Source organism: Dunckerocampus dactyliophorus, chromosome 13 (genome assembly GCF_027744805.1).
Source record: "Dunckerocampus dactyliophorus isolate RoL2022-P2 chromosome 13, RoL_Ddac_1.1, whole genome shotgun sequence".
Lineage (NCBI taxonomy): Eukaryota > Metazoa > Chordata > Actinopteri > Syngnathiformes > Syngnathidae > Dunckerocampus > Dunckerocampus dactyliophorus.
In genome coordinates this window covers 16,703,404-16,727,851 of record NC_072831.1, presented here as the reverse complement: position 1 = coordinate 16,727,851, position 24,448 = coordinate 16,703,404, and the positions used below count along the sequence as shown (strand labels likewise).

The 24,448-nt window shown below is 39.9% G+C and overlaps 1 protein-coding gene across 3 annotated transcripts in view; it reads right to left on the bottom strand.

Annotated features, from left to right (window-relative positions):
* Positions 1-3,153: 3,153 nt before the first annotated feature.
* prkd3 (protein kinase D3) overlaps positions 3,154-24,448 on the bottom strand; it is a 47,793-nt gene continuing 26,498 nt past the window's right edge. Inside the window, exons 4-19 of one of the 3 annotated variants that reach the window (XM_054796811.1) lie at positions 19,414-19,545; positions 18,344-18,501; positions 16,618-16,810; positions 15,828-15,905; positions 15,565-15,751; positions 14,969-15,092; positions 14,755-14,832; positions 10,646-10,922; positions 10,159-10,211; positions 9,807-9,879; positions 9,624-9,730; positions 9,368-9,529; positions 6,253-6,351; positions 5,901-6,168; positions 5,151-5,236; positions 3,154-5,050 (exon numbers count right to left, since the gene is read on the bottom strand). In XM_054796811.1, coding sequence (XP_054652786.1) covers positions 4,877-5,050; positions 5,151-5,236; positions 5,901-6,168; positions 6,253-6,351; positions 9,368-9,529; positions 9,624-9,730; positions 9,807-9,879; positions 10,159-10,211; positions 10,646-10,922; positions 14,755-14,832; positions 14,969-15,092; positions 15,565-15,751; positions 15,828-15,905; positions 16,618-16,810; positions 18,344-18,501; positions 19,414-19,545 — 2,249 coding nt within the window. In that variant the 3' untranslated portion in view covers positions 3,154-4,876. Of the gene's footprint in view, positions 5,051-5,150; positions 5,237-5,900; positions 6,169-6,252; positions 6,352-9,367; positions 9,530-9,623; positions 9,731-9,806; positions 9,880-10,158; positions 10,212-10,645; positions 10,923-14,754; positions 14,833-14,968; positions 15,093-15,564; positions 15,752-15,827; positions 15,906-16,617; positions 16,814-18,343; positions 18,502-19,413; positions 19,604-24,448 lie in introns of all 3 variants that reach the window. The other 2 variants (XM_054796810.1, XM_054796812.1) reach the window with 2 other exon arrangements.

Genomic DNA, 24,448 nt, shown 5'->3' with positions numbered 1-24,448 from the left:
AAACGACTATAAACAAAAGCTATATAAAGTATGCAAATATGTGCAACACTTGTACAAAAATGATAGGTGCAGGGAGACTTGTTATCATGTGTAGTAATGACCCACTGTACATCAAAAAGAATGCAAATACTATGCATAATAGCACAGTGCAATGTCGCTATCGTAGCAGCGGAGTCCACCCATGGGCCTGCAAATGTGTGGTCCCTCTACAGCAGTGCAGAATGACAGCATTGACAATTGGATGAAAGGAATGAATAGCTTAGGTAAAGGAGGCTGCAGCCAGTTGTGTATTCGGTGGGGAGATGATGTGTCAGGGCTGAGGACCACCTTGATCTCCCTGAAAGTCAAACAAAAATGTGGATGGCAGTGTCCTGGGAGGCCTCCTCTGCCATCACAGTGAAATGGAACTGGCTCAGAAAGCAAACAAGATCGCTCCTCATTTCTCCTAGACCAACCTTGTCTGGGTGATCGGCTTTGCTGTTGTTCTGTTTGTTTGCTTGTTTGGTCGGGAGCCCATGGATACTCGGCATGGAGCATGAAGAGGGAGAGGGGAAGAGGAAGACGGGGTAGGAGGGTCGGATGAGGACGTGTGACACACAGACCTCCCGTGAGGTGACGAGAGAACTGCTGAGAATCGACTGTGCAGGAAAAGCTGCTTTAACAAATACAACGAGACACTGAGAACAAGCCGTCTCCGAGGCGTCTGAGGGTGTCCTTTGGAACATGCAAAATTCATGCACATTGAGTTTATCTTTTATGCTATCTGTCACACATGCTGTGCAGTTACTTATGGTGCATTCTATACCGAATCTTCATCTATTCATCCAAGAACGTCATCATCAAATATTTCACCATTGAGGCTTTCAGTTTTAGGAAACTGACTGAGGCCATTCCACTGTACAGCAGTTCCTACAAGACTGACACCTTCTGGCAGGAAAGAAAACTACTATGACGTTGAGGCAAAGCACCTCGATTCAACTTAGTTTTATCATTATTGCAATTAAAACTGGAAATAGATGCCGATGTGAAACCTAACATATACACGCTTTATGTCATTTTATACTGTATGTATTTCACACATGCTTCACTAATTCCAATCAGGAAAATCACATTTTCACTTACATACGAAAGAAAAGCAAAAAAAAGAAGACAAAAACAACAGCAACAAAAAAAATACATAGAGAAACATTAACATAAACATTATTTATATTGTAAATAATATACTATTACATGTATATGTGTTATATTGCTTGCATGAATATAAATGGTCAAATAAAAGAAAATTATTATAAATAACAAGAAAACATGTTATTGTTGCTGTTAAATTGATATTGTTTATTAATAGTATTACATTTAAATAAATATTTTAATTATTTTTATATAATAAATAACACTATTATTATTATTATTATTATTATTATTATTATTATTATTATATAATAATAATAATAATAATAATAATAATAATAATAATAATAATAATAATAACAACAATAATAGTGTGTGTATTTTATGTAATTGTAGATTTGTTTCAAACATGCTTAACACATTCCATTAAGGAAAATCACATGTACACAAATGAAATAAATAAAAATACACAGACAATAAAACATGATGTATATTGTAGATATACATAATATACTATTATATTTATATTATATTGCTTTGATTTTCTTGTATTATATAAATGATCAAATGAAGCAAATGATTCAAAATAGAATATAAATTACAACATGCAAATACAATATAAATATTTAATAAAATGTACATATAAAATGCTGCATATGTTGTAAAAATCAACATGTGTGAATAGGAGTGGGAAGAAGCAGAGTTTATTTCATCCTACGGCTTCTCCGTGCGACAACAAGTACTGATAGTTTATTCACTTCCTGTGTTGAAAAATGTTCACATGACCATTTTTCGACTTGGGAAAGAAAAGAATAACGAATGTGTAATAACAGATAGATAGCTTTTCAGTGATGAAAAAAGAAGACAAACATAAATACAAATACAGTATATAGCGAATATAATATTGTTATATTGTAAATATACTATAATACCGTATACGGTGTATATATATATATATATATATATATATATATATATAGCTATATTAGGGTATCGCCAATCAGTATCGGCCGATTTCCGTGAAAAAGCACTATAAAAAAGCATTATAAACATCTCATTATATATATATTGTATAAATAATGATATTAATTATCACTTCGCTGCAAGGCTATCTCATTCACTCTTTCCGCCCACAGAAGGTCTTTTCATTGCATTAAGTTTATGATGACTCACGTTGAATGTAACTAAAGTTCATGCCAGTGTTTGATTGTGATGAAATGGTGTTTGCGTTTACACCACTGTCCATCCAGAGGAGGGAGACATTGCACTTTATTGACTGTAGACTGTTACTCCTCCCCTCTAGACTAAATCACTCCAGATGCACGTCTTCTCCCAATGTATCATTACGTTTGACAAACACAAGCTGCAAGCTGCACTAAATTACCTGATATTTTTAGTTGGACAGTTTGGGTTGTCAGTTGAATATGCAGACTAACTCCATGAACTCAAAGTAGTACTTTTTTGTGGGGGTGTCTTCAGTGGAGGAACTGTTTCCCCTACAGGGGTTAATAGGGTCATTTGGGCAGCAAAGTTCACATCTTGAAAGAATTGAAGGAAGGAGATAAAGCAGGCTGGTATTGATAGCCACTGAAGGGAAAAAGGCAACTTTTTTTCCTTTTTTTTTACATTTCATCCGCTGTTAGCAGAGCGTCTTTGTTGCATTTATGGGTGGGCCAGTATCCCACTGCAGTGACTGTAAGAATTGAAAAAGGGTAAGTAGATTCATCATATATGTCAAAATCTCTAATTCTTTTTACTGCGGTACTTCAATGCACATTTGATACTTGGCGGGGTTTTATGCTAGCATTTATAATAATTTGAAAGCCCCAACAAACTCCCCCCATTGCAGCCATCGTCTTTAACCAGTCGTCATTCCCTTGCGGTGAGTGACTGGGCCAGAATCACATCCATCTGTTGAGAAAGCTGTGACGTGAAAATGCGTCCGCAAATGCTTGGAGTCGCCGATGCAAAATATATTGTCAAGTCCAATAAGACAGATAAGATGTTAAAACCCTCATCATTTTCCTTCTCGGTAAAGAAGTCTTTATTTCCATCGGTATGCATTGAAATGTACAAAACACCTGCCAATCCAGCGGCAACAAAGACAAGAAAGGGATTTGAGGAAAACTGGAATGTACTCCCAAAAGACAACAGCAACGTGAACTTCACAACTGCTGTTCACGAGCCTGCCACGTGAACCTTTCAATATGTCAACCGTACTAAACGAAAGATTTCAGACAGCATCATACACACAATTCGTTTGCAAATGGAATGGACAGTTTGTTCTATGTGACACCTCGGCTCTGTGCAGGGCTTCAGTTACCCACAGAGCATCAAAACATATTCCAGGAATGGAATGCTTACAAAGTCCCATTTAAAATAGTAGCATATTTTCTGGACTATAAGTTGAATTTTCCTTCATATTTTGGCTGGTGCAACTTGCATATCAAAAAAAATATATAATTTAACAGGTTTTTCCATGTTCATTAATACTGATTGTCATGAACCAAGGTTGAACATTACCGTCGACAGCCGCAAGAGGAGGCCAGCCACAAAGACGATAAAGAATTCACACTACATTCAGTGATGTGGAATGAGATCGGGAGCTTGGTGAACTTGCTTAACAGTAACCGTTGGCTTGGTATGTTATTTTACCCTATTCAGCCTCCCAGTCACATCCTTTATGCTATTGCATCGTTGAATAATTTAATGTGTTACATTAACATACCGGACACCGAGTCATGCTGTCATTCTATATGCTATGGTATAGTTGAATAACTCGCCTTTCCAGATGAAATGTCTGCTCTTGGATTTTGTGAAATACATTTCTAATTAAATGTGACTCACAGTCCAGTGGGACTTTGATGTTTTTTTTCTGTTCATGACGTATTTTCTGACTGATGCGACTTAATACTCCAGAGCAACTTATAGTCCTGAAAATACAGTAAATAGAAACACAATGTTCTAACAGAGTCCACTGATGGTGTCAGTACTTAACTCTTCAGTGATTGTACTCAGGAACAGTACAACTTATTTCGTCGTAGTCACTTTCCGTCTCAAGTGATACATCAGCTCATACTCACATTGAAGCAAATACAAGCTCACTGGTTATCATTGTTGAACACTTTGCACCAGACCAGACATGCCCTTTGTAGCAGCAAACACGCGTTCTGTTCTTTCGCAATGTTCAATGCAAATATAGTGCAAAAATAATCACAATTACTAAATACATTAAAATAGCATACAAATTCATACATGATAGTTCCAGTTTCATGCCAAAGGACTGTCTCACAAACTGTTTAGAAATGAGAACTTACAGTATTGGGGATAAATTCTCAGAGTCTAAATCCCTTGTGAAAAGTGCCCTTTACTCCTGGGATAAGCTCTCTTTCCACAGACATCCTCTCACAAAAAACAGAGCCATATTATTACTCAACATGAACCAAAACTGTATAAAACAGTGAATCTTCGGTAGGACTGTTCTTCTTAAATCCATGGAATGTTTAGGTGTCATCTGTCATCACAGTTCCTGTATGTTTTTCAGTGGCGCACATCCTCAGCTTACTAGTTGCAGCGGTGCATCATGCTACAAACACGCTTGGGGTTCCCCACTCATCATCACCTTCTCTCCGTTTCCACAGCAAATAGCTCAAGGGAAAATCCACACTTCCCAAAGTTTGTCGCAAAAAGTCGCCTGTGACAGTCCTCTTTCTCTGATCACATGTGGTGCAGTAAGACCCCTGAGCCACTAGGGATCCTCGTCCATGTCATCAAGGTTGGGCGCCATGATGAAGTGTTTGGGGTAAACGAGACAGCGCTCGTCTGCATACTCCTCCCACCGTGCGTCGTCGCTCTCGTGGGTGATGTAGCGTTCGCCTCGTCGCGTCTCAAACTCCCTGAGGTCCAACCATGTCTGATAGTCCTGAGGAAAAACATATATTCATTCCTTAGTCCGAATAGAGGGTTGAAACAGAGGAATATTTTTAGAGTCAATTTAATAATATATATTTAAAAAAACTCACCTGCAACCAAGGATGGCTGAGACACTTGTCGACGCTGTACCTCTTCCTCATCTTCACTTGGAGGAGATTATTGATCAGATCTGTGGCTGCGAGAATGAATGATGTGAAGATTGTATCAGTGCATATTGAAAAATACCAAAACCCACAGAAGCATTTTATGCAATGTACTCAGCACTCACAGTTTGCCCACTTCATTTTGTTCTATGCTATTCTATTCTCTTTCTTGCTCTCAATCTACCTTCTGTCCCTCTACTCTGTCTCACTATCTCAACCCAAATGATCAAGGCAGATGTACTCAATAGAACAGTCTGGAATGCTAAAATCGTCACACAGCAGCTTAACACTCAAACGGTATACCTACAAAATATACAAGACAAATACCAATACGAGAGATATTTGATAGAGTTGAAGTCAAAACTGTCAAGTACATGAGCCAATCATCCACATATGGGCCGTGCTTTGTGCGTAGCCATGTTGAAACTGAATGTTGTGACGCGAGAACCTTCCAAAATATTGGTATCCTTAGAATTACAATTTAGGGGAGCAAGTTGCTAAGAGAAGCTAGCAGTTTAATTTGTTGTTGTTTTACCCTGCCAATCAAACACAGTACGTAGGAGAGGTGTTGCCTGGGCGGTTGGAAAGAGATGGTTTCACATCAACAGCAGAGCAGAGTTGTAGGTGGTGAGGACAGTGCTACGTGTCTGACAATGATTCTGACACTGAGTCGCAATGAAACACATTTACCCTTACCTTCTGTAGAAATGTCTTTCCAGGGTGTAGGGGGGTACATGAAGGCAGCATTTTGAATCTGGTCATTAATGTCCTCGTCCTCATTGAAAGGGAATGTCCCGCTCAAGCTGACGTACACAATGACACCAACAGACCACATGTCTAAGGAGCGGTTGTAGCCTTTACTACGTAGAACCTCAGGAGCCAGGTAAGCCGGTGTGCCCACCACTGACCGCCGGAAAGACTTCTCACCAATGATCCGGGCAAAGCCAAAGTCACACAGCTTTACCTGGTAGATGGAAAAGAAATGTATCTTTGCGCCTCTTCGCATGCATGTACACACCGACACAAAGCATTTCTTTCTTTCTTGTACCTGAGGAAATGGTTCTGCAGAGGCCAACAGAACGTTCTCAGGTTTTAAGTCACAGTGAACTATGTTTTTGAAGTGCAGATGTCTCAAGGCCACCAGGATCTGTTGTAAACAAAGTCAAAAAGCAGATTTAGCTCAAAACCCAAATAAAGAAAATGTAAATATCACCAGAAAATTCTATACTATGTGGTATAAACAGATTTATGTAATCTCAGGTAGTGCCATATGGTGAAGTCTAAGCATACTAATACCCCTAAATCCACTGGTCACCAACCTTTTGAGCCCAAGATCGCCGTGAACCTGCGAATCTACCCCCACCACCCGGGTGGGCGAGAAACACACACAAAACACTACATACACATACAGTGATGTGAAAGTGTTTGCCTCCTTCCTGATTTCTTTTTTTTTTTGCATGTTTGTCACTGAACACAAAATCAAGTTTTTAAATGAAACTTTGTATTATTAAGGGACAAAAAAAATACAAACCTACATGGCCCTGTGTGAAAAAGTGATTGCCCCCTAAACCCAATAACTGGTTGGGCCACCCTTAGCAGCAACTCCAATCAAGCGTTATAAAGCTGAAATTGAATAACTTGCAATGAGTCTCCTACAGTGCTATGGAGGAATTTTGGCCCACTCATCTTTGCAGAATTGTTGTAATTAAGCCACATTGGGATTTTCCAGCATGAACAGCCTCTTTAAGGTCATGCCACAGCATCTCAATAGGGTTCAGGTCAGAACTTTGAGTAGGCCACTCCAAAGTCTTAATTTTGTTTTTCTTCAGCCATTCAGAGGTGGACTTGCTGGTGTGTTTTGGATCATTGTCCTGCTGCAGAACCCAAGTTAGTTTTAGCTTGAGGTAACAAACAGATGGCCGGACATTCGCCTTCTGGATTTTTTGGTAGACAGCAGAATTCATGGTTCCATTTATCACAGCAAGTCTTCAAGGTCCTGAAGCAGCAAAACAGCCCCAGACCATCACACTACCACCACCATATTTTACTGTTGGTATGATGTTCTTTTTCTCACACACACCTTCCAGAAAGTTCAACTTTTGTCTCGTCAGAACACAGAGTATTTTCCCAAAGGTCTTGGGGATCATCAAGATGTTTTCTGGCAAAATTGAGACAAGCCTTAATGTTCTTTGTGTTCAGCAGTGGTTTTCATCTTGTTCATCTTCATCTGGTTTTTGCCTAGTGTCTTTCTGATGATGGAGTCATGAATACTGACCTCAACTGAGACAAGTGAGGCCTGCAGTTCTTTGGATGGATGTTGTTGTGGGGTCTTTTGTGACCTCTTGGATGAGTCATCGCTGTGCTCTTAGGGTAATTTTGGTTGGCTGGCCACTCCTGGGAAGGTTCACCACTGTTTCATGTTTTTGCCGTTTGTGGAAAATGGAGCCCCAAAGCTTTAGAAATGGCTTTATAACCTTTTCCACATGGACAGATCTCAATTAAAGTCAGTTATGTTATGTTACGTTTTAAAAGGGAGGCTTTTCACATAGGGTCATTCATGTAGGTGTAGATTTTTTTTCTCCCTTAAAAATAAAACGTTTAATTTAAAAACGGAATTTTGTGTTCAGTTTTATTGTTATTGACTAATATTTAAATAGTTTTAATGATCTGAATCATTTAAGTGTACAAACATGTAAAAAAAAAAAGAAATCAGGAAGGGGCATAATTATTAATAGTTATTATTATTATTACTATTTATTATAAATCATTGAAATTGAAGTAATCTTTTGCATATTTATTTATTCTTCTTATATTTTGTTATTTTTCTTTACTCTCCTATTTTGCTTTGTTTAATTTTTTTTAAGTGATCACATTTATTAAGACACATCTTGGTGTCAACATTTCAGCTTTTTCTCATTGTGTCTTTTGCTGTATTTTTACCACTTTTGCTGTTTTTGTGCTTTTTAAATTTGATTTAGTTTCTGCAGTGATGCAATGACAAGTGAGCCACAGGCTGCAGATGGCCCCTGGGCTGCACTCTGGGCACCCCTACTTTTCATCGGGGTTGGCCATGTGGCGTTGACTCTGTGAGCAAACTACAACTCTATTTGGCTTGTTGGCTTAGTATCATGGGCAAGCGACGGTAGTTGAGGAGAGAGCGGCTGGTCAATGCATTACAACAATCACCCCATACTAACATGCAATAATTACTGTTGTGTATGCAGGAACACCGTTGCGCTCTCTCTCTCAACCTTTCCACTCTGCTCATTCAACGCTTGTTGCTTGCGGGCTGAGGCGAGCCGGTGTGGCATGCACCTCCGGCCAGGTTTTGGGAACTGGGCTCTGGGCTGGGGCTGGGGCAAGTTGCATGCCTGGAAAGAGGTGTGGTGTACAGACGTGTTCAGTGGCCAAAATGCGTGCCTGTTGGTCACTCTGCGGGAGGGAAAGGCACTGATATAACATTTATTTTTCCAAATATTATCACACCCGACCGGTAAAGTCCCAAAGATTGACTGGTCGATTGAGAGCTACGTGTTGGCGACCCTTGCCCTAAACACTTCCATCTTGATCAATATCAATATTATTCCATCTTGGCCACGAATGTGTGCCTGTCTGTGGGCCGCTAGCAAAACCACAGTGCGCCTGCCTCCCCTATGCTGACCCTGGCTTGACAGGCGTCCTCCTGGCCACATCAGAATCAGGTCTGCCACAGCAAATGGCACGGTTGTTAATGGAGCTGCTTCTGTTTGGGGTCCAGAAATCATAGAGACCCATGGGCCTGCTGTTCTTCTAATCAAGCCACAAAGCCACCAGCACACAGCAGCCAGTAAGCCACAGCCAGGGAGGAGACCCTGATGCCACACCGACCAATCCCATAAACAATTCCCCACAATCAGGTCACCACAAGAATAAACAGGCCTGGAGCTTGAGCAGAAGCTTGTGTGCAGTGGGATAACACAAACCATCCACCGAGGGGAGGATACAGAGACAGGGAGACCGCAATACACAAACACAAAAATGCAAAAGCGTTTTCAGAAACACTGCAGGAAAAAAGAAAAACACGTTAATCTGGTCTATTCTGGTCATAATCGAGCCACTGCTGATTATTAAATTTTAGGAAAGGCAAAGAGGAGTAGTGAGAGAAGTCTCTCTACAACACACACCTGTGTAACTAAAAACTTGGTTATTCGTTCGGGCAGTTTGCTCTTCTCACTGGACAGGATCATTTCCAACATGTCACCATGCAGCTTTTCCATAACGACAAACACTCGCTCTGGCGTCTCAAACATGCATTCCAGGTTGACTATACCTGGATGATGCAGATTCTGAAGACAGAACAGACAAGAATACAATTGAACGGCTTGATCAAAACAATCTGTCCACAGTAGAATTTGAGACATCATGTTTTCAGTGAATCACCTGCAATATGGCCACCTCATTTCTTAGCTGGCTCTCTTGCTTGGTAGGAAATCTCATCTTGTCAATAACTTTAATGGCCACATCTCTGCCACTCTTTCTGTGTTTACCTAAGTTGCCAAACGAGGCAGTGGAAAAAAGTTGAATATCAAAAGTACATTTTCTGAGAATCACCATCAGGCATACCTCCATACACGATGCCAAACTGTCCTGATCCCAACACTTCATCAGAGAATATTTGGTACACAGAAGCAATATCCTGTAGAAAAGACAAGTACCACTATTCAACAGCTGGAAATACTTGTTTGCAAATGGGTATCTACTAAAGCATCATTTCTGGCATTCCCAAACTTTAAAATCTTAAACACTAAATGCAGAAGTGAAAGCAAGACTGAAGTCCCTTGACTCAAAAAAGAAGACTGACGGTAGCTTTCAAGGAAGCCTTTGGTAAATTTCTGATACTTTAATACAACACAAATACATGCTTATGCAGGCTGTGCGGGGAAGTTGTGCAACATAGTACTAAAAAAAACCTTACCACATTCTCTTGGATCTGGCAGTTGGACACAGATATGCTGATAGACAGCTCTTCTGGAGGGGGAAAACATATTGTTAACCAATGCATGCAGTGGTCACTGGGATCCTTAAGTAATGACAAGCAGAGCTGCATTGCTCGCATAGCATCTTCAATCTTATCACAGCTGCATGAAGTCACACATCATTACTTTGAAGCATTTTTTTTACACAATAAACTGGCTGTCTGAGGCTACATGTGACTGAACTGTGCAAGTATGCATACTGCGTATTCTGGAAAGCCAATGGGTCAGACTAGAGATGAAAGGCAAAAGGGTGATAATTAAATGCAATACAGGTTGATGTTGTAATCCTGGAAAACAAGATGTTGAATGATGTAATGACAACGTGGTTTAAACTATGCTCATTTCTTGGCAGTGAAAGAGTCAGTGTCTTTCAGTTGATTTTAAATGTGCCGTTTTCATATATTACTGTGTGCAGGTCAAACTTACTGTGATCTTTTCCTGTGCCTGCGGCAATTGCGACACTAGGCTGAGGAGTGACTGGCATTAGGGCCTGTCTGATGGCTTTCTCCCATCCTTGAGCCACCTCCAAGCCCACTCCTGAGGCAGCCAGAGCCGGGCTGTGGTAGTGACTTCCATTGTTCTCCCCCACATAGTAGACCATGGTGGCCGTGATGATCTCAAAGCAGTGAGGGTTGCTGCCTTGGGCCAGACTACTGTAGTCTCTGGACTGCTCTACCTGGAGTATCTCGGACAGAGGGATTTCCTACAAGACAGACAGTGAAAACAAATAATGCAATTCAGTTCCAAGTCAATGAACGTCATTCTGATTTGCTGTATATCAAAGGCAAACATTTTTTTCTTGGGAGTACAAAACTCTGAAGTTATGCAAAATAATAACTAACACACAATATATCATTTTTGAGGGAAGTAACAGGAAAGAGAAAGAAGACAAAATAAAAATTGGACCTAATTACAATAGAATGACATCATTGCTGAAGTTCTAAAGCATCTCAACGATGACAATCAAATAGAAAATACTTTTTTTGGCGCACAAAACCGCTAAGGCAACAAGTGTCAAAAATCTGAGACATTTGTGCTTAGCATCAATATAAAATTAAGGATGTAAAACTCACAGTCCACTGGGCCTCACTTTAAGTTGTCCTCGGTAGTCTCAGGGTTGATAATTTAGTCCTTATGAACGCACAACAGTCGGAATAACCTTAAAAGTCTCCCCTTCCCCTCCAACTTCACTGTCAAATCAAAGCAAGGAGGGAGGTTCCAATGAAAAAAAATAGAGAGGTTTGAACCAATCTGGGCTCGTACAGGCACACGCTGTCCCCTTCCGCGTGGCTCACCACAGAGTATCAGATGAAGTGCTTGTGGTTAGCGGGGCCGGGTCACGTGAACAGGCCCTGTGGCGGGCTGAAGCACTCTGTTTCCCTGATTACAAGGCAGAGCCAGCCAGAGGCCCCATCTGAGCACGAGCCACTGGCGCTACCACTAGCCACCAAGATGCGGCAACTACCGTTCTGAAGGGTGGTGCATTAGGTGGGTGGGTGGGTCGGTGTGTGTTTGTGGGTGCGCGTTTGACTGTGACAGGACTCGATCCAGCAGAGACAGAGAGAAGCCCCCTCACCCCATAAAAGAGAAAGCCACAAATACAGGGGTCTCATCTTCAAACGAGTGGGACGTTATGGCTTCCAAATGGGGAAAAATGGCAGTCATGCCTAGCAAGTGAGCCGCCGAAGCACCGCTACTAATCAGATTGGAAGTATAAAGCAGAGAGAAAGAAGGACGGTGGCCACATACTGATGAGCAACTGCGTAGAGGATTTCAGTAAAATTAGAGGACTATGCTCAAGATATACAAGTTCAGAATCTAAAACTTCTGTATGGACCACTGAAAAATACATTAAAAAAATACTTAATTTTATGGTTGCAGGTTACAGTGGTGGAGAACTACAGACTTGCTAACTTTGAATACATTTCATGAGTACTACCCTAATTAGCACTAAAGCACTGTAGTCACAGTACCACGCAAGAAGACCAACTCTCATTTAGCACACAATATAAATGAAATCTTCAATACAGTGGAACCTTGGTTAGTCATTAATCCGTTCCAGAAGTTTCATCTCTAACAAAAACATATGGAAACCAAACCAATTTTTCCAATAAAAAAAAATCATGTAAATACAAGTAATCTGTTCCAGAAAACCACAAATGTTAACACAAAACAAGTTTTGATGGTTTTACAATCACAGTTTTACATGCAGAAAACAATTCAAAATGCGCCTAAATGACGACTGATAAGGATAAATGAACATTTAAGGTTAGGTCTACCTTAACTGAATACGTGATTTTCATCGTGCCAAAGACACAATGTGGCAGCAAGAGCAACAAGGACACCACCTTCATGTTTTGCCATGAGTTATTTCTTGAATCCAACAGTGTTTCTTAGCTCGAGTCTCTGCTTTTCTTTTGATCACGGCTGCAAAATAATCCAAAAGGAGCCAAAGAAAGTTGCAAATGCCAGCATTTGATAAAAAAAGAGAGAAACACTTTTGAATTCAAGAATTAACTCATGCCAAAACATGAAGTTGGTGTCCGTGTTGATCTTGCTGCCACATCATGTCTTTGGCAACAATCACGTCTTCAATGAAGGAAAAAGCAACCTTAAATGTTCATTTATCCCTTCCATTCGTCATTTATATGCATTTAGAATTGTTTTATGCATGTAAACATCTAATTGTAAAACTATAGAAACTAGGGATGTCCCGATCCGATCTTCAGGATCAGGATCAGCTGCCGATCCGCTATATTTGTAAAGACCAGATAATATTTGCTTCCGCCATATCGGGCCGATCTGGTTGCCCTATCAAGTTCGTAACTCTGAGCCACACGCCAACATGGTAGGTGCAGTAATGCGCCTCAAAGCTGGTTTCCACTCAATTTGCGCCACCCGCAAGAAGAAAAAAACGCAACACCACCATGCAGACATGTCCGCGGTGAAGTTAGTTTCACGTTGGACATTGGATATTTGGCTCCGTAGCTACAGCGGTAGTACCCTCTCACTGTGCCTGGACTGCTGCGTCATGGGGTAGGGAGCTTGCACGGGAAGTGCCGCTTTAACCACTGGTTGCTTATAATAGGGACCGCACAAACACTACCGAACATGTCGAAACAGTGGCAAAAAACCTTAGAAACTCCTCTGTTACGGAGCGTGAATGGAAGCTAGCAGGGTTAGCTTAGTTTAGTGCAGCTGTGTGTGAGAATTGCTATTCAACAAAACACATATGTCTAATTGTGTTGACAAAATAAGGGTGTCATTAATAACGCAATTGGAATTACATCTGTGACTCCATCTTCCTTCATCACCAGCACGGGCATTACAGTTTGTTGAAGACTTTGTAGCAATATGTGCTGAGGTTGACATCCAATTAGAAAAGTTAGCTAAGCTACATCCATTTCTCAATTACTGGACAAAATGGGCCAATTATGTATTGCATCAATAAATGTAAGGATTTTTGCATTTTATTCACTAATCCAAATGGCACACACTCTACGCTGGTAAAATAAGTTGAAAATTACTTCTGAAAAAATTAAACGGAAAAAACAGAATTTGGGAAAAAAATACAACAGTGCAAACTGCGACTAATAACTAATAATAAACACAGTATTAAATTAATACAACTGATTCAATTTCAATTTAAATCAGAAAATCCAATTAGTAGCATTGTTCTCTTTGTAAATGTTGAATCATTTAGGTGAACTTAATGTTGGTCCACTTAGAGAGTATCTGTTATAGCTACATAAAAATCCTTTCAACTTATTATCATGTTCGGCTTACTCTGAAGCAACCAGTCTAAATTGTGGGGCATAAAACAAAGTATTTATAAACCATAAATTAACCTAGAATGTCTTTAATAAAACTCTATGCCCTGTTGATAATACTGTACCACATAAAAGCTGAACACTAAACACTCCAGGTCATCTCCAGGTTTGTTGGACAGCAAGAGACATCAGCAAACGGACAAAAGAGATTAAAGCTACAGCAACATTCCAACCATCATCCTACTGAAGTACTACTCCTACCACAACGCGAGGAGGTGTCTTAAAACATACACTGGGACATGAAAAATAACACAAAAACATCCCAGACACCCGACACTCAAAACTATCATGTTAAAGTAATTATCTCTCAATTCCCTCACTGACTCCTCAGTGTGTAATTACATTGTTATTAGGCTCTTACGGCGCTGTAATGACCAAATGTGGAGCAGGAAGTGCCCCCAAAATTGCTTCTAAGCCTAAAAAAATCGAAGCTTGTTTCAAAGCTTCAATGATGAGGCTCGTTAGAGTTGTAATGTCATGGTCATCAGCTGTACCCTCATAGGGAAAAAGGCACAATACAATATACTGTGCATAAAGACTGACTGACTGACAAGACAGCATCAGTTCACTAAAATAACAATAGGACTATCAATGTTTCAGTTAAAACAGTTAAATATTATGGAACTACATATTTAAATCATTTACATCCTGATAGTTTCACAAAGAGTACGCATAGTTTTCCTGCAATGATAACTTCTTGCTTACTTTATAGAACTTGGCTCCTGTGTCATTCTGAAAGAGACTGAGGCTTTTGCTGTCCAACCTCCAGTAATGTCTCTTCCGCTGCATGAAAACAAGAGTACACATGAGAAAACATAAGTCTCACCACCAATATACTGTGCTGCACAGCTTTGGTAGAACAAGCTAATCACAGCTCAATGCCGGCTCTTCTGATGGGCTTTAGAGTTTTCAGTCTTACCAGGTTGTCTCTGCTGGTATAATGAACCATCCAGCCCTCCTTCACCAAGGTGGAGCTCCGTCTCTTCGTGTGTTTGATGGACTGGACCACTCGCATCAAAGGGATGTTGCTGCTTGTGGAGGGGCTATATTCAAGCACATGAGATTGTACTTTTATTTAGAGCTGACTATAATAAAACTACAACCTTTGAAAGTATACTGTATATTATGTAGTCCTGTTTGTTTCTGTTGTTTTGTTATTGTTGTCACAGTTGTTGTTGTTGATGTTGTCCTTGTCTCTCTCTTTTTTGTCCCCCTCTTATCCCCGCACCGCCCTCTCTGTTTTCTTTTCTTTTCTTCTCTGTCGCCTCCTTCTCCGGTCCGACCGCTCCAAATTTGCATAACAGCAAAACGTCAAAGTCAAATAAATTCTGTATAACAGGGGAAGTGTATCTCACACTTTTCCCTGGCAGTGCAAATCTGTTGAGCACGTAAGGGCATTTAGATCAACAATACTATCTGCCCTAATGGCTGGACAGGACAAAAGAAAAACAACCAAAAAAAGTATACTGTATAATATCAGGTTTTGTTTGATTGCCTTTTTTTCCCCAGGCATACCTAATAGTCTTAATGGGATCCTCATCTTTCTCTCGGTCCAAGATGGGAGAGTCCATGTCGAACATTCTTTCATCTGGAGTGGAGGGTTCTTCAGGGTCATCTAGCCCTCTGCTGCTATCCAGGTCACTGCTGTCCACCTCCATTGTATCCAGAGTTGTGTCGGAGTCTGGGCCTGGGCTGGCCGGCTCTACGCATGTACACCAAGTTGCACATATGAATGACACAAAATCTTACAGAGCCAGTGGATGTTCTATAGGACATACCACCATTGAAGTCCACCTCCCCCAAACAGTCTCTTGGTACCTTTGAAGCACACCGTTTATGACAGTTGAATCTACAATCTGGTAGAAGACATTGGGTGGGGGCAAAAGAATAATGTAATGGTTAATACATTAAACAAAAATATAAACACAACACTTTCATTTTTGATGAACTGAAGTCAAATATCTAAAACTTTTTCGATGCACACAAAAGTCCCATCTCTCAAATATTGTTCACAAGCGCAAATCTGTGTTAGTGAGCACTTTGTCCCCTTTGCCGAGATAATCCACAGCACAGGTGTGCCTTAGGTTGGCCACAACAAAAGGCCACTCCAAAATGTGCAGTTTTTTTTCCACACAGCACAATGCTACAGATGTTGCAAGTGTTGAGGGAGCATGCAATAGGCATGCCGACTGCAGGATGCCCACCAGAGCTGTTGCCTGTGAATTGAATGTTCATTTCTCTACCATAGGTAGACCCTCCCAATACTGTAAAACAGTACATTTTGAAGTGGCCTTTTATTGTGGCAACCTAATCACGCTGTCCAATCGGCATCTTGATATGCCACACCTGTGAGGTAAATGGATTATCTCTGTAAAGTGCTGTGAAGCGCTCACTAACAGATTTAGATAGATTTGTGAGCAATATGTGACAGAGAGAGAACTTTTGTTTGCATATAAAAAGTTTTAGATGTTTTAAGTTCAGCTCAGGTAAAAAGCAAAAACCAAAGTGTTGCGTTTCTGTTTTTGTTGAGTGTATGTTTTGAAAATGACAGTGGTGGAGGAGGCTTGCCTTTACACTGCATTCCCTGACGAAAAAGACCCTTGAGCAGACGCTTGCAGAATTGGCAGATGGTGGGTCGGGTGTAGGTGTGAATGGCAAAGGTGTGGGGTACCTTAACCCGACCCAGCACCATCTTTTCCATCCAGATAGGCCTGCCACCCCATGAGAGGATCCGCTTCCCTGCTTCCTGATGGGACCTCTGCTGCTGAGAATGCACAGGCAAGGTCCAAATCAAGAACACATACAATTCTCAAGTCTCTTGTACAAAATTTGTTGGCATATCAGTGGATGAAAGACTGTCCTGGAGAAACCAAGTCTTATTACATATATATCGTATTACCATAAGAGTCTCTCAATGAGTTAATCACTCCGGTCTTTCGACATTATATTACAGTTTAATGTATACATATTTGACATATTGTAAAATTGTTTGGGCCCTTTCATATTCCTCATACCTTAATCAGTTACTCTTAATCCAGAAAAGATTTTGGTGATTTATTTCAAACTCTACTAATCAAGCACCATCTGCACCTTTCTTTACTAAATGTAAACTTTTGTCAATTTTTTCTATTAATTGGCATCTTGTTTAAATTCCTTAACTGTCAACAGGACTTTCCAGGTACATTCCAAAAGTTTTTTTTGTCTTATCAACAGATGTTCACTTTTATTCAATAACGTACATCTAGTCGCATTTTTTTAAAGTGGTCCCCAAATCTGGGACTCTTTAGGCGGGTCTCTTAAGCTTTTATCCTGCTATAAAATGTTTGGATTTGTTTTGGTGAGGTATTTGCTGTCTAGGCAAAATAATTCATATGCTTAATATAATTGGAAACAATTTGTGATTTTATTAATTTTGTCCTTGTTGTTGTTGTCTTGCTCTTTTTTTTTTTTGCTTTTCTTTTCTTCTTTTATTGCTTGCGCCATTTTACTGATTTTGTATCGGAGGGGCGGATGTCATATAAGCCAACTAGGCTTCTTTTCTTCTCAGTTTCCTCGCAGTTATTAGCCTTGAATCATTATATGTGATTGTTTTTCATTATTGCGCCTAAAAAAATTAATAAGGCAACAGGGAAAACACAATGAAAAATAACATTGTAAAAATCAAAACAAGAAATAAATCAGCAGGAATAAGTCATGCTGAGAAAATAATTAGAAAATCAACACAATCTTAATATTGTCATATTTGACCACAAATGAGAATCCTTTATGGATAAACTGAGCTATCTGAAAGTTGCTGTCAAAGCGAGGGCAACTTTCTCCAGCAAGTGAGAGAACGCAAAAACTGACCCATGTCATTAGCATTATTACTTTTCCTGAGGACATTTCACAGGGACACAGGGAAGAATCTTTCATAGCTTCTTCTGCGAAACTGATTCATAATGCCTTGCTAAAGATTTAGCCACACAGCCCTATTTCATTTAATGCATGAGTGACAGCAACAGAGCCCAAGAGATATACCTGTGGAAAAGAGGCCAAGTTGATATTTAGAAACATTCAACATTTGATGGAAAAGCCTGCAAGCAACTGGAATGCTGATCCCTTCCCAGTTGTTAAATTCAACTTGTTTTCATTCTATTTCACATTATATCATAATCGGCTCATTTTATGCATTCAGACAAATGTTTCCACCTCATTCAAATGACAAGCAGTTGCAAATGGTCTGCATAGTTTTGGGTTTGATCATTTCCAGATTTTTGAAAGGAGGTTTTGCATGCTGCCTCCAGATGAAACACACCTCATCCAAGACAACCGCTGCATTCTCTGCAGGTACTGGTCGGGGAACAGATAGGGACGGTCCAGGTAGCGACACATTTGATAATCGCCTCTTTCTCACACCGGTACAGTTATTTGGAATCTTAAAGGCGCAGCGCTTGTGGTAGTTTAGCCCACACCCTGAAACATAAACAGATGAAATGTTACAAGATATGAGATATACAGTAGATCTGAGATATACTGTACAGCAGGGGTGCCCACCACGTTGACCGCGAGATACCGGTTGATCGCAAAGGTAGTTTGGGTCCATCGCATAAAAGTCACTTTGTAGATGTCATATGACAGTCAGCTGACATTAAGCTCCGCTCCTGATTCGCTATTGGCAAAGATGAAGTGGTGAACAGACGTTGCAAGCTACACACGGATATACAATGTTCATCTTTATTATTGGAATTACGGACAAACTAACTCAGCGGTAAGATGTCTACATCTATAACAAAAGTTATCCATTCAATTATAGCTGTTAGTTATGTACAAAAAAAGTGAATTGTTTGATGGCTTTGCTGCGTGTCCTAGACTCCACTACAGAAACACGTTTTCTGCACTTCCGTTTCTTAAAGTAATATTTTATGAATAATGTGCCCACTGCTGAAACCTTTTTAATATGTTGCCTTTACTTCTGCTGCATTGTCTTTTGCATAATTGTTTTCATTTCTTGTATATATGTGATGTAATTATATATACACACACGCGCACACACACACACACACTAAATTTCATACTAGATAGATCTTTGGGACTTGGTCATTTTAAAAGTAGCTTGCAGGCTGAAAAAGTGTGAGCACCCTTGCTGTACAGTATATACAACATATTTTTTGTTTTACATGTCAGCCACAAGATGGCTCCACTGATGAGTAAGTTTGAATGGAGGTTCTGATGTTTTGAGATTTTACTTGAGGATACATCAACTTCAAACATTTACCTCAATTCAGATGTGTTGAACATAGCAGACAGAGTGAACTTCATTAGCAATGAATACAATGGCTGTGATTTAGCAAGGAGTGTGAGTGTGTTTGTATACGTGTCTCTAACCTTCACATTTAAGCCCCTGCCGAACAAGACCCCATAGCATCTCCCCACAGTAGTCACAGAAGGTGGGGGCCTTGTAGGAGTGAACATAAAGGGCATGGGGTCGAATCTGGAAGTCTTCAACTGTGGCTTGGGCTACAAACAATAGTCAAATGATGTAACCAAACTTGAAAACTAAAGAAATCCAACCAAACTGAAGGATGTGAAGAAGAAAAAGATGGCATATTGGGTAGGGGGAAAATGGAAAAAGAGAACAGGCAGTCATCACATTCATTGTCCAACTATGGCATACAATTTTAATATCAACACTGTAACACTTAGAAGTTTTGACGTGGGCTGTTCCGTTTGTAAATGCACATGAAACACTATAAAAGAAAGCCTGCAAGTGTGGCTGCTATGTCCAAGCTACTACAGTAGAGGGCATCATATCTGTGTTGGCATAACTTACAATAATGACATAAGGACACAAAGAAGACAAAAACATGTTCTATAATCACGTCCTATCAGCCTATTTTTGTTAGTTATAATCTGGAGAAGGAGTAGATTTGTCTCTCTTCCTGTTTCTCTATTTTCTTACTCTGTGGTTTGTGTGTCAAACAAACACTGACCTCATTGTTGGAAGTAAGAGTTGTTTAGTCATGTGAATGTGTGACTCACTGAAATGAGAAGATGTGTAAGATTGCGAGGTAAAAGCTTCTTAACGTGTGCGTGCATCCAAAGTTTATTTCCTGTCTCAGGCTGCATTCGTATTATTACATATTGTGTGTGTTTCTGGTGCATGCAGTAGTCTAGAGTTGTGGGAGGGTTAATTGACTTATTCAGAACCAGAATAAGCCAGTGGCAGCACGGGTGGGATCCCCTTGTCACCAGCAGCAGCTACCAACATACAGTGGAACCGTGGTCGGCATCAGTGATTTGTTACAGAAGGCCCGACTAACTGAAATGGATACTAAGTGAATCACTTTTTCCATTCAAGAAATACTGTAAATCCAATTAATCTGTTCCAGAAAGCTAAACATGTTAACACAAAACAAGTTTTTATAGTTTTACAATGATAGTTTTACATGTAGAAAACAATTCGAAATGCATATAAATGGTGAATGAAAGGTCATTCACCATTTATATGCATTTAGAATTTTTTCATGTCTCCATCCATCCTTTTTCTATGCCGCTTATCCTCACTAGAGTCACGGGTATGCTGGAGCCTATCCCAGCTAACTTCGGGTGAGAGGCGGGGTACACCCTGGACTGGTCGCCAGTCAATTGCAGGGCACATATAGACAAACAACCATTCACACTCACATTCATACCTATGGACAATTTAGAGTCGCCAATTAATCTAACATGCATGTTTTTGGAAACCGGAGTATGCGGAGAAAGCCCACACATGCACGGGGAGAACATGCAAACTCCACTCCAGAGATGCCCAACGGAGAGTTGAACCCAGATCGTCCAGATCTACTGACTGTGTGGCCGACATGCTAATCACTAGGCCTAATGGCCTTTGTTAGCAAGCTAAGAATGCTAACAGGTCATTTTGTGATAAAAATACATTAAGAACACAGTTGGACTCACGCGGTGTATGACTAAAAAGACCAGATGAGTGCCATATTGAATGCTAACCAGAAAATGCACGTAAACCGAGGCAAAATTTTGCGGTAAATTTTCATGGTTGACCAAAAAACACGGCAACCGGGGTGCCACTATACTTTATTTTTGCAAGGAAAACAAATGAGTCCCAAAATATGCCAATGGACCTTCTTTCACCATCATAAACTTTGTTTACTGGAGAGGTTACATGTTTTAGTACCCGATCAACATTTTTAGTTGTATATTATATACAATTATTTTATAATTCACTATTATTATCTATTATTATTATTATTATTATTACAGTAGACGCCCCTACAATGTAAATAATCCGTTCTGAGAACCTTTATGTTATAGGGTTTTTATGTTATACGTAGCGTGAAATACATGTAAATAGCCTAATCCGTTCCAAGATCTTCCCAAACTCACTCCTTTGGCACTTCAAAATATTCAAAGTCATCCAAATGTGGTGGGAAAATATAAGAAAACGTTGGCATAAACATAGTACAGTAACATTCCAATATAAAATAAGGTAATAAATAAGATTACTGTAAATGAATAAAACTGAAAAACAAAAACAATCCTACCGTTCACGAGATGTCTTGATCAGGAGCGCAAGTGGAGGCAGGAAGAAGGAGGAGGACTAGCCTCAGGACTAGTTCAGGACTAGTTCAGTTCACTCTTTAAGTTGAAACGCGACTCAAAGAGTGAACTGAACTTGCACCGACTTGAGGATTTAATAAAGTTGATTGAGAAAAAAAAAAAAAGACGCACTGACTTGACGCTTTATATTATATGGAATTTCTTCTGTAATACGAAGCAAAAACTTTACATAAATTCTTTATGTTCAGTGGAATTTATGTAAAAGGAGGTTTATGTTGTGCGAGGTACTACTGTATTATTATATGATATAGTATATTATATTATACAACAGTTAGGTAAGTTGACTTTTTTTTTTTAGTTGCAGATTTGTCATTGCCCCCTCAGTGCTTCTTATTCAAGTAAGCAGTAACTGTAGGAAAAGATTTGAAGATGAAGATGTGGCTAGAAATTACTATAATGACTAGAAATTATTTTCTTGTTGCTGTCAGTCTTCTCTGGAAGTCATCGTCTTCCTGTGGCTAACAGACCCAAGCCAAGACGTAAACAAAGGAGAGAAGGGCTGTAGCCACCGGACAAGCTGAGACATTACAGTAAGAGGGCAGTGGTTTACTTGATATGTAGTTCTATAGCATTACTTACATTACGTTTTAGTTCAGTTTTACTAGGGTTTGCTGTCTGCTGAAATGAGTGACTTAACAAGTCATGCAAGGTTGCGTTTTTTGTGCCACAACTGTCTACTCGTCACGTTATCTGATTTTCATTTTATATGAACTGAAATGTGATGACATGATTATTCCTTCAAATATTTACAAAACTAAACTTTCAAGTGCTTCTAATCATCACATTTACAGTATAATACTGACACCGATCATAAAAGGAAAACTTGTTGGTGGCTGTGTGAGTGGCGTGTGTCAATTGTACGAACTCGGTTTTTGAGTGATTGGCTTCAGACGGCTGTTGAAGCTCACGGTAACATTCACACTGCGGCAGTACAAGATGCAGTGCAATTTATCTGTGAGGACTCCCCATCTACTTATCCAATTTGAAAGTACGATGGAGTTTTTGCAGTTTTGTTTTGAGGTGAAAGATAATAAAGACATTCAAGCAGGGCACCTTCAATGGAACAGACAAAATGAAAGGCAGCATTCATGGGCTTTTTCCACACACTTCTGCAAAACAACTGTCCAGTTCTTAGCCCTCACAGTATTACGTAACATTTGTCATGCTAACTGACCTCAAACAATAGCTTCATAAATTCAACAAGCTGTTTTAGAATCATTTCTCATAGTCCGCATCTGTTTGCTTTGAGGCACCGTGTTTTCCCATTCAGAGGCCATAATTCCAACTGAAGAAAAGAAAATATATTGCGTCACTTTGTTAATATAATTGCCTAAGTCATATTTTCAAGTTTTTTTTAAAAAACACATGCCAAAGTCACTCTCGTGACTTAGGCCACATATGCGAGTTAAAAATGAGGATTGTAGGTGATTTTACCAGAGGCGGGCAGCATCATAAGGAGTTGAGATAGGAAAAAAAAATTATACTTATAGCTAACATTAAATTAAATATCAATTTCGCACTGCCAGTGGTTGTAAATACAGAGCTTGTGAAAGTGGGTGGGAAGGGATGGGAGTGAAAAACAGAACAAAGGGACAATCGGTCAGGCCGAACCACAAACCTCATGGGCCCACATGGCCTTTGCAGTGTACGCCGTGACCGGGACCGGCCTACATATGGGAGCATGTTTACACACCATGAGCCTACTACAATCACTTATTGCAGAAAAAACAAACCCTCTTCTTTTGAGCCTGGAGCCAAAGAAAAGCCACTTTTGCCTCTTTCTTGCAACAAGAGATACTCTTTCTCCCCAAGCCACAGTTTTCAACTTCAAACTGACGGATGATGACAAGAGACAAATTATTGGGCGGAAAGGTTCATATTTTCTCAAAAGCTTGAGAACATGGATTCACTGTGTCTTCCATGCAAAACTCCTTGCTCAAAGAACGCTGCTGCGCTTTGGATGACTGAAAAAAGTAAATCGCCGAATACAGTGTTCCCTTCGTTTATCGCAGGGGAAAGGTTCCCAAAATAGCACGCAATAAGTGAAATCCGTGAAGTAGACAACTTTATTTGTTTACAGCTATTATACAGTATATGCTTAAGGCTTTAAAACCCCTCATAATACACTTTTATACTTTTCTCAGACAGGCATAAACATTTTCTCACATTTTAAACACTTTCAAAGTTCAAATTTCATTTGAATTTTAATGATCAATCTACTAGGTTGGACACAATAAATTATTAAGTCACTAACACATATTCACTCTTCTGACCGTGGGTCATTCTAGCGCTGTTCGGCTGTGGCGTTTTTGTATCCTTGTTAAAACATATTGCTCCTGCCGTCGTCCTCCTCCTCGTCCTACTCCGTGAACATCAGATTCATGTAGTCGGTTAGATGCTGCTTCGTCTTCTATTGTTTATCGGCGGTTAGCAAGCAGCTCACGCAGTTTGCCAGTTTGCTAGTGACGGCACAAAGGAGATTGATTGACAATGGTCTACAGACAATCAGGACGCAGAACGCAATGGGCAGGTTCTCCCTTAGCCAATAAGGACTGTTGTGGCTCTATATTTAGCCGGCTATTGTCTACTGGTAGCAGTAGTAAATACAATAACAGACACATACAACAAAGCGCCGATAGATCGCTCTAACACATCACAAGGACGCAGAACATAATGCGCATTCATACGATGTTAAAAAAAAAAGAAGCAAAATCAGCGAAAGGTGAACCGCAATGTAGCGAGGGAACACTGTCTACTAGTTTGTGGTAACGGTTTCCACCTGCAG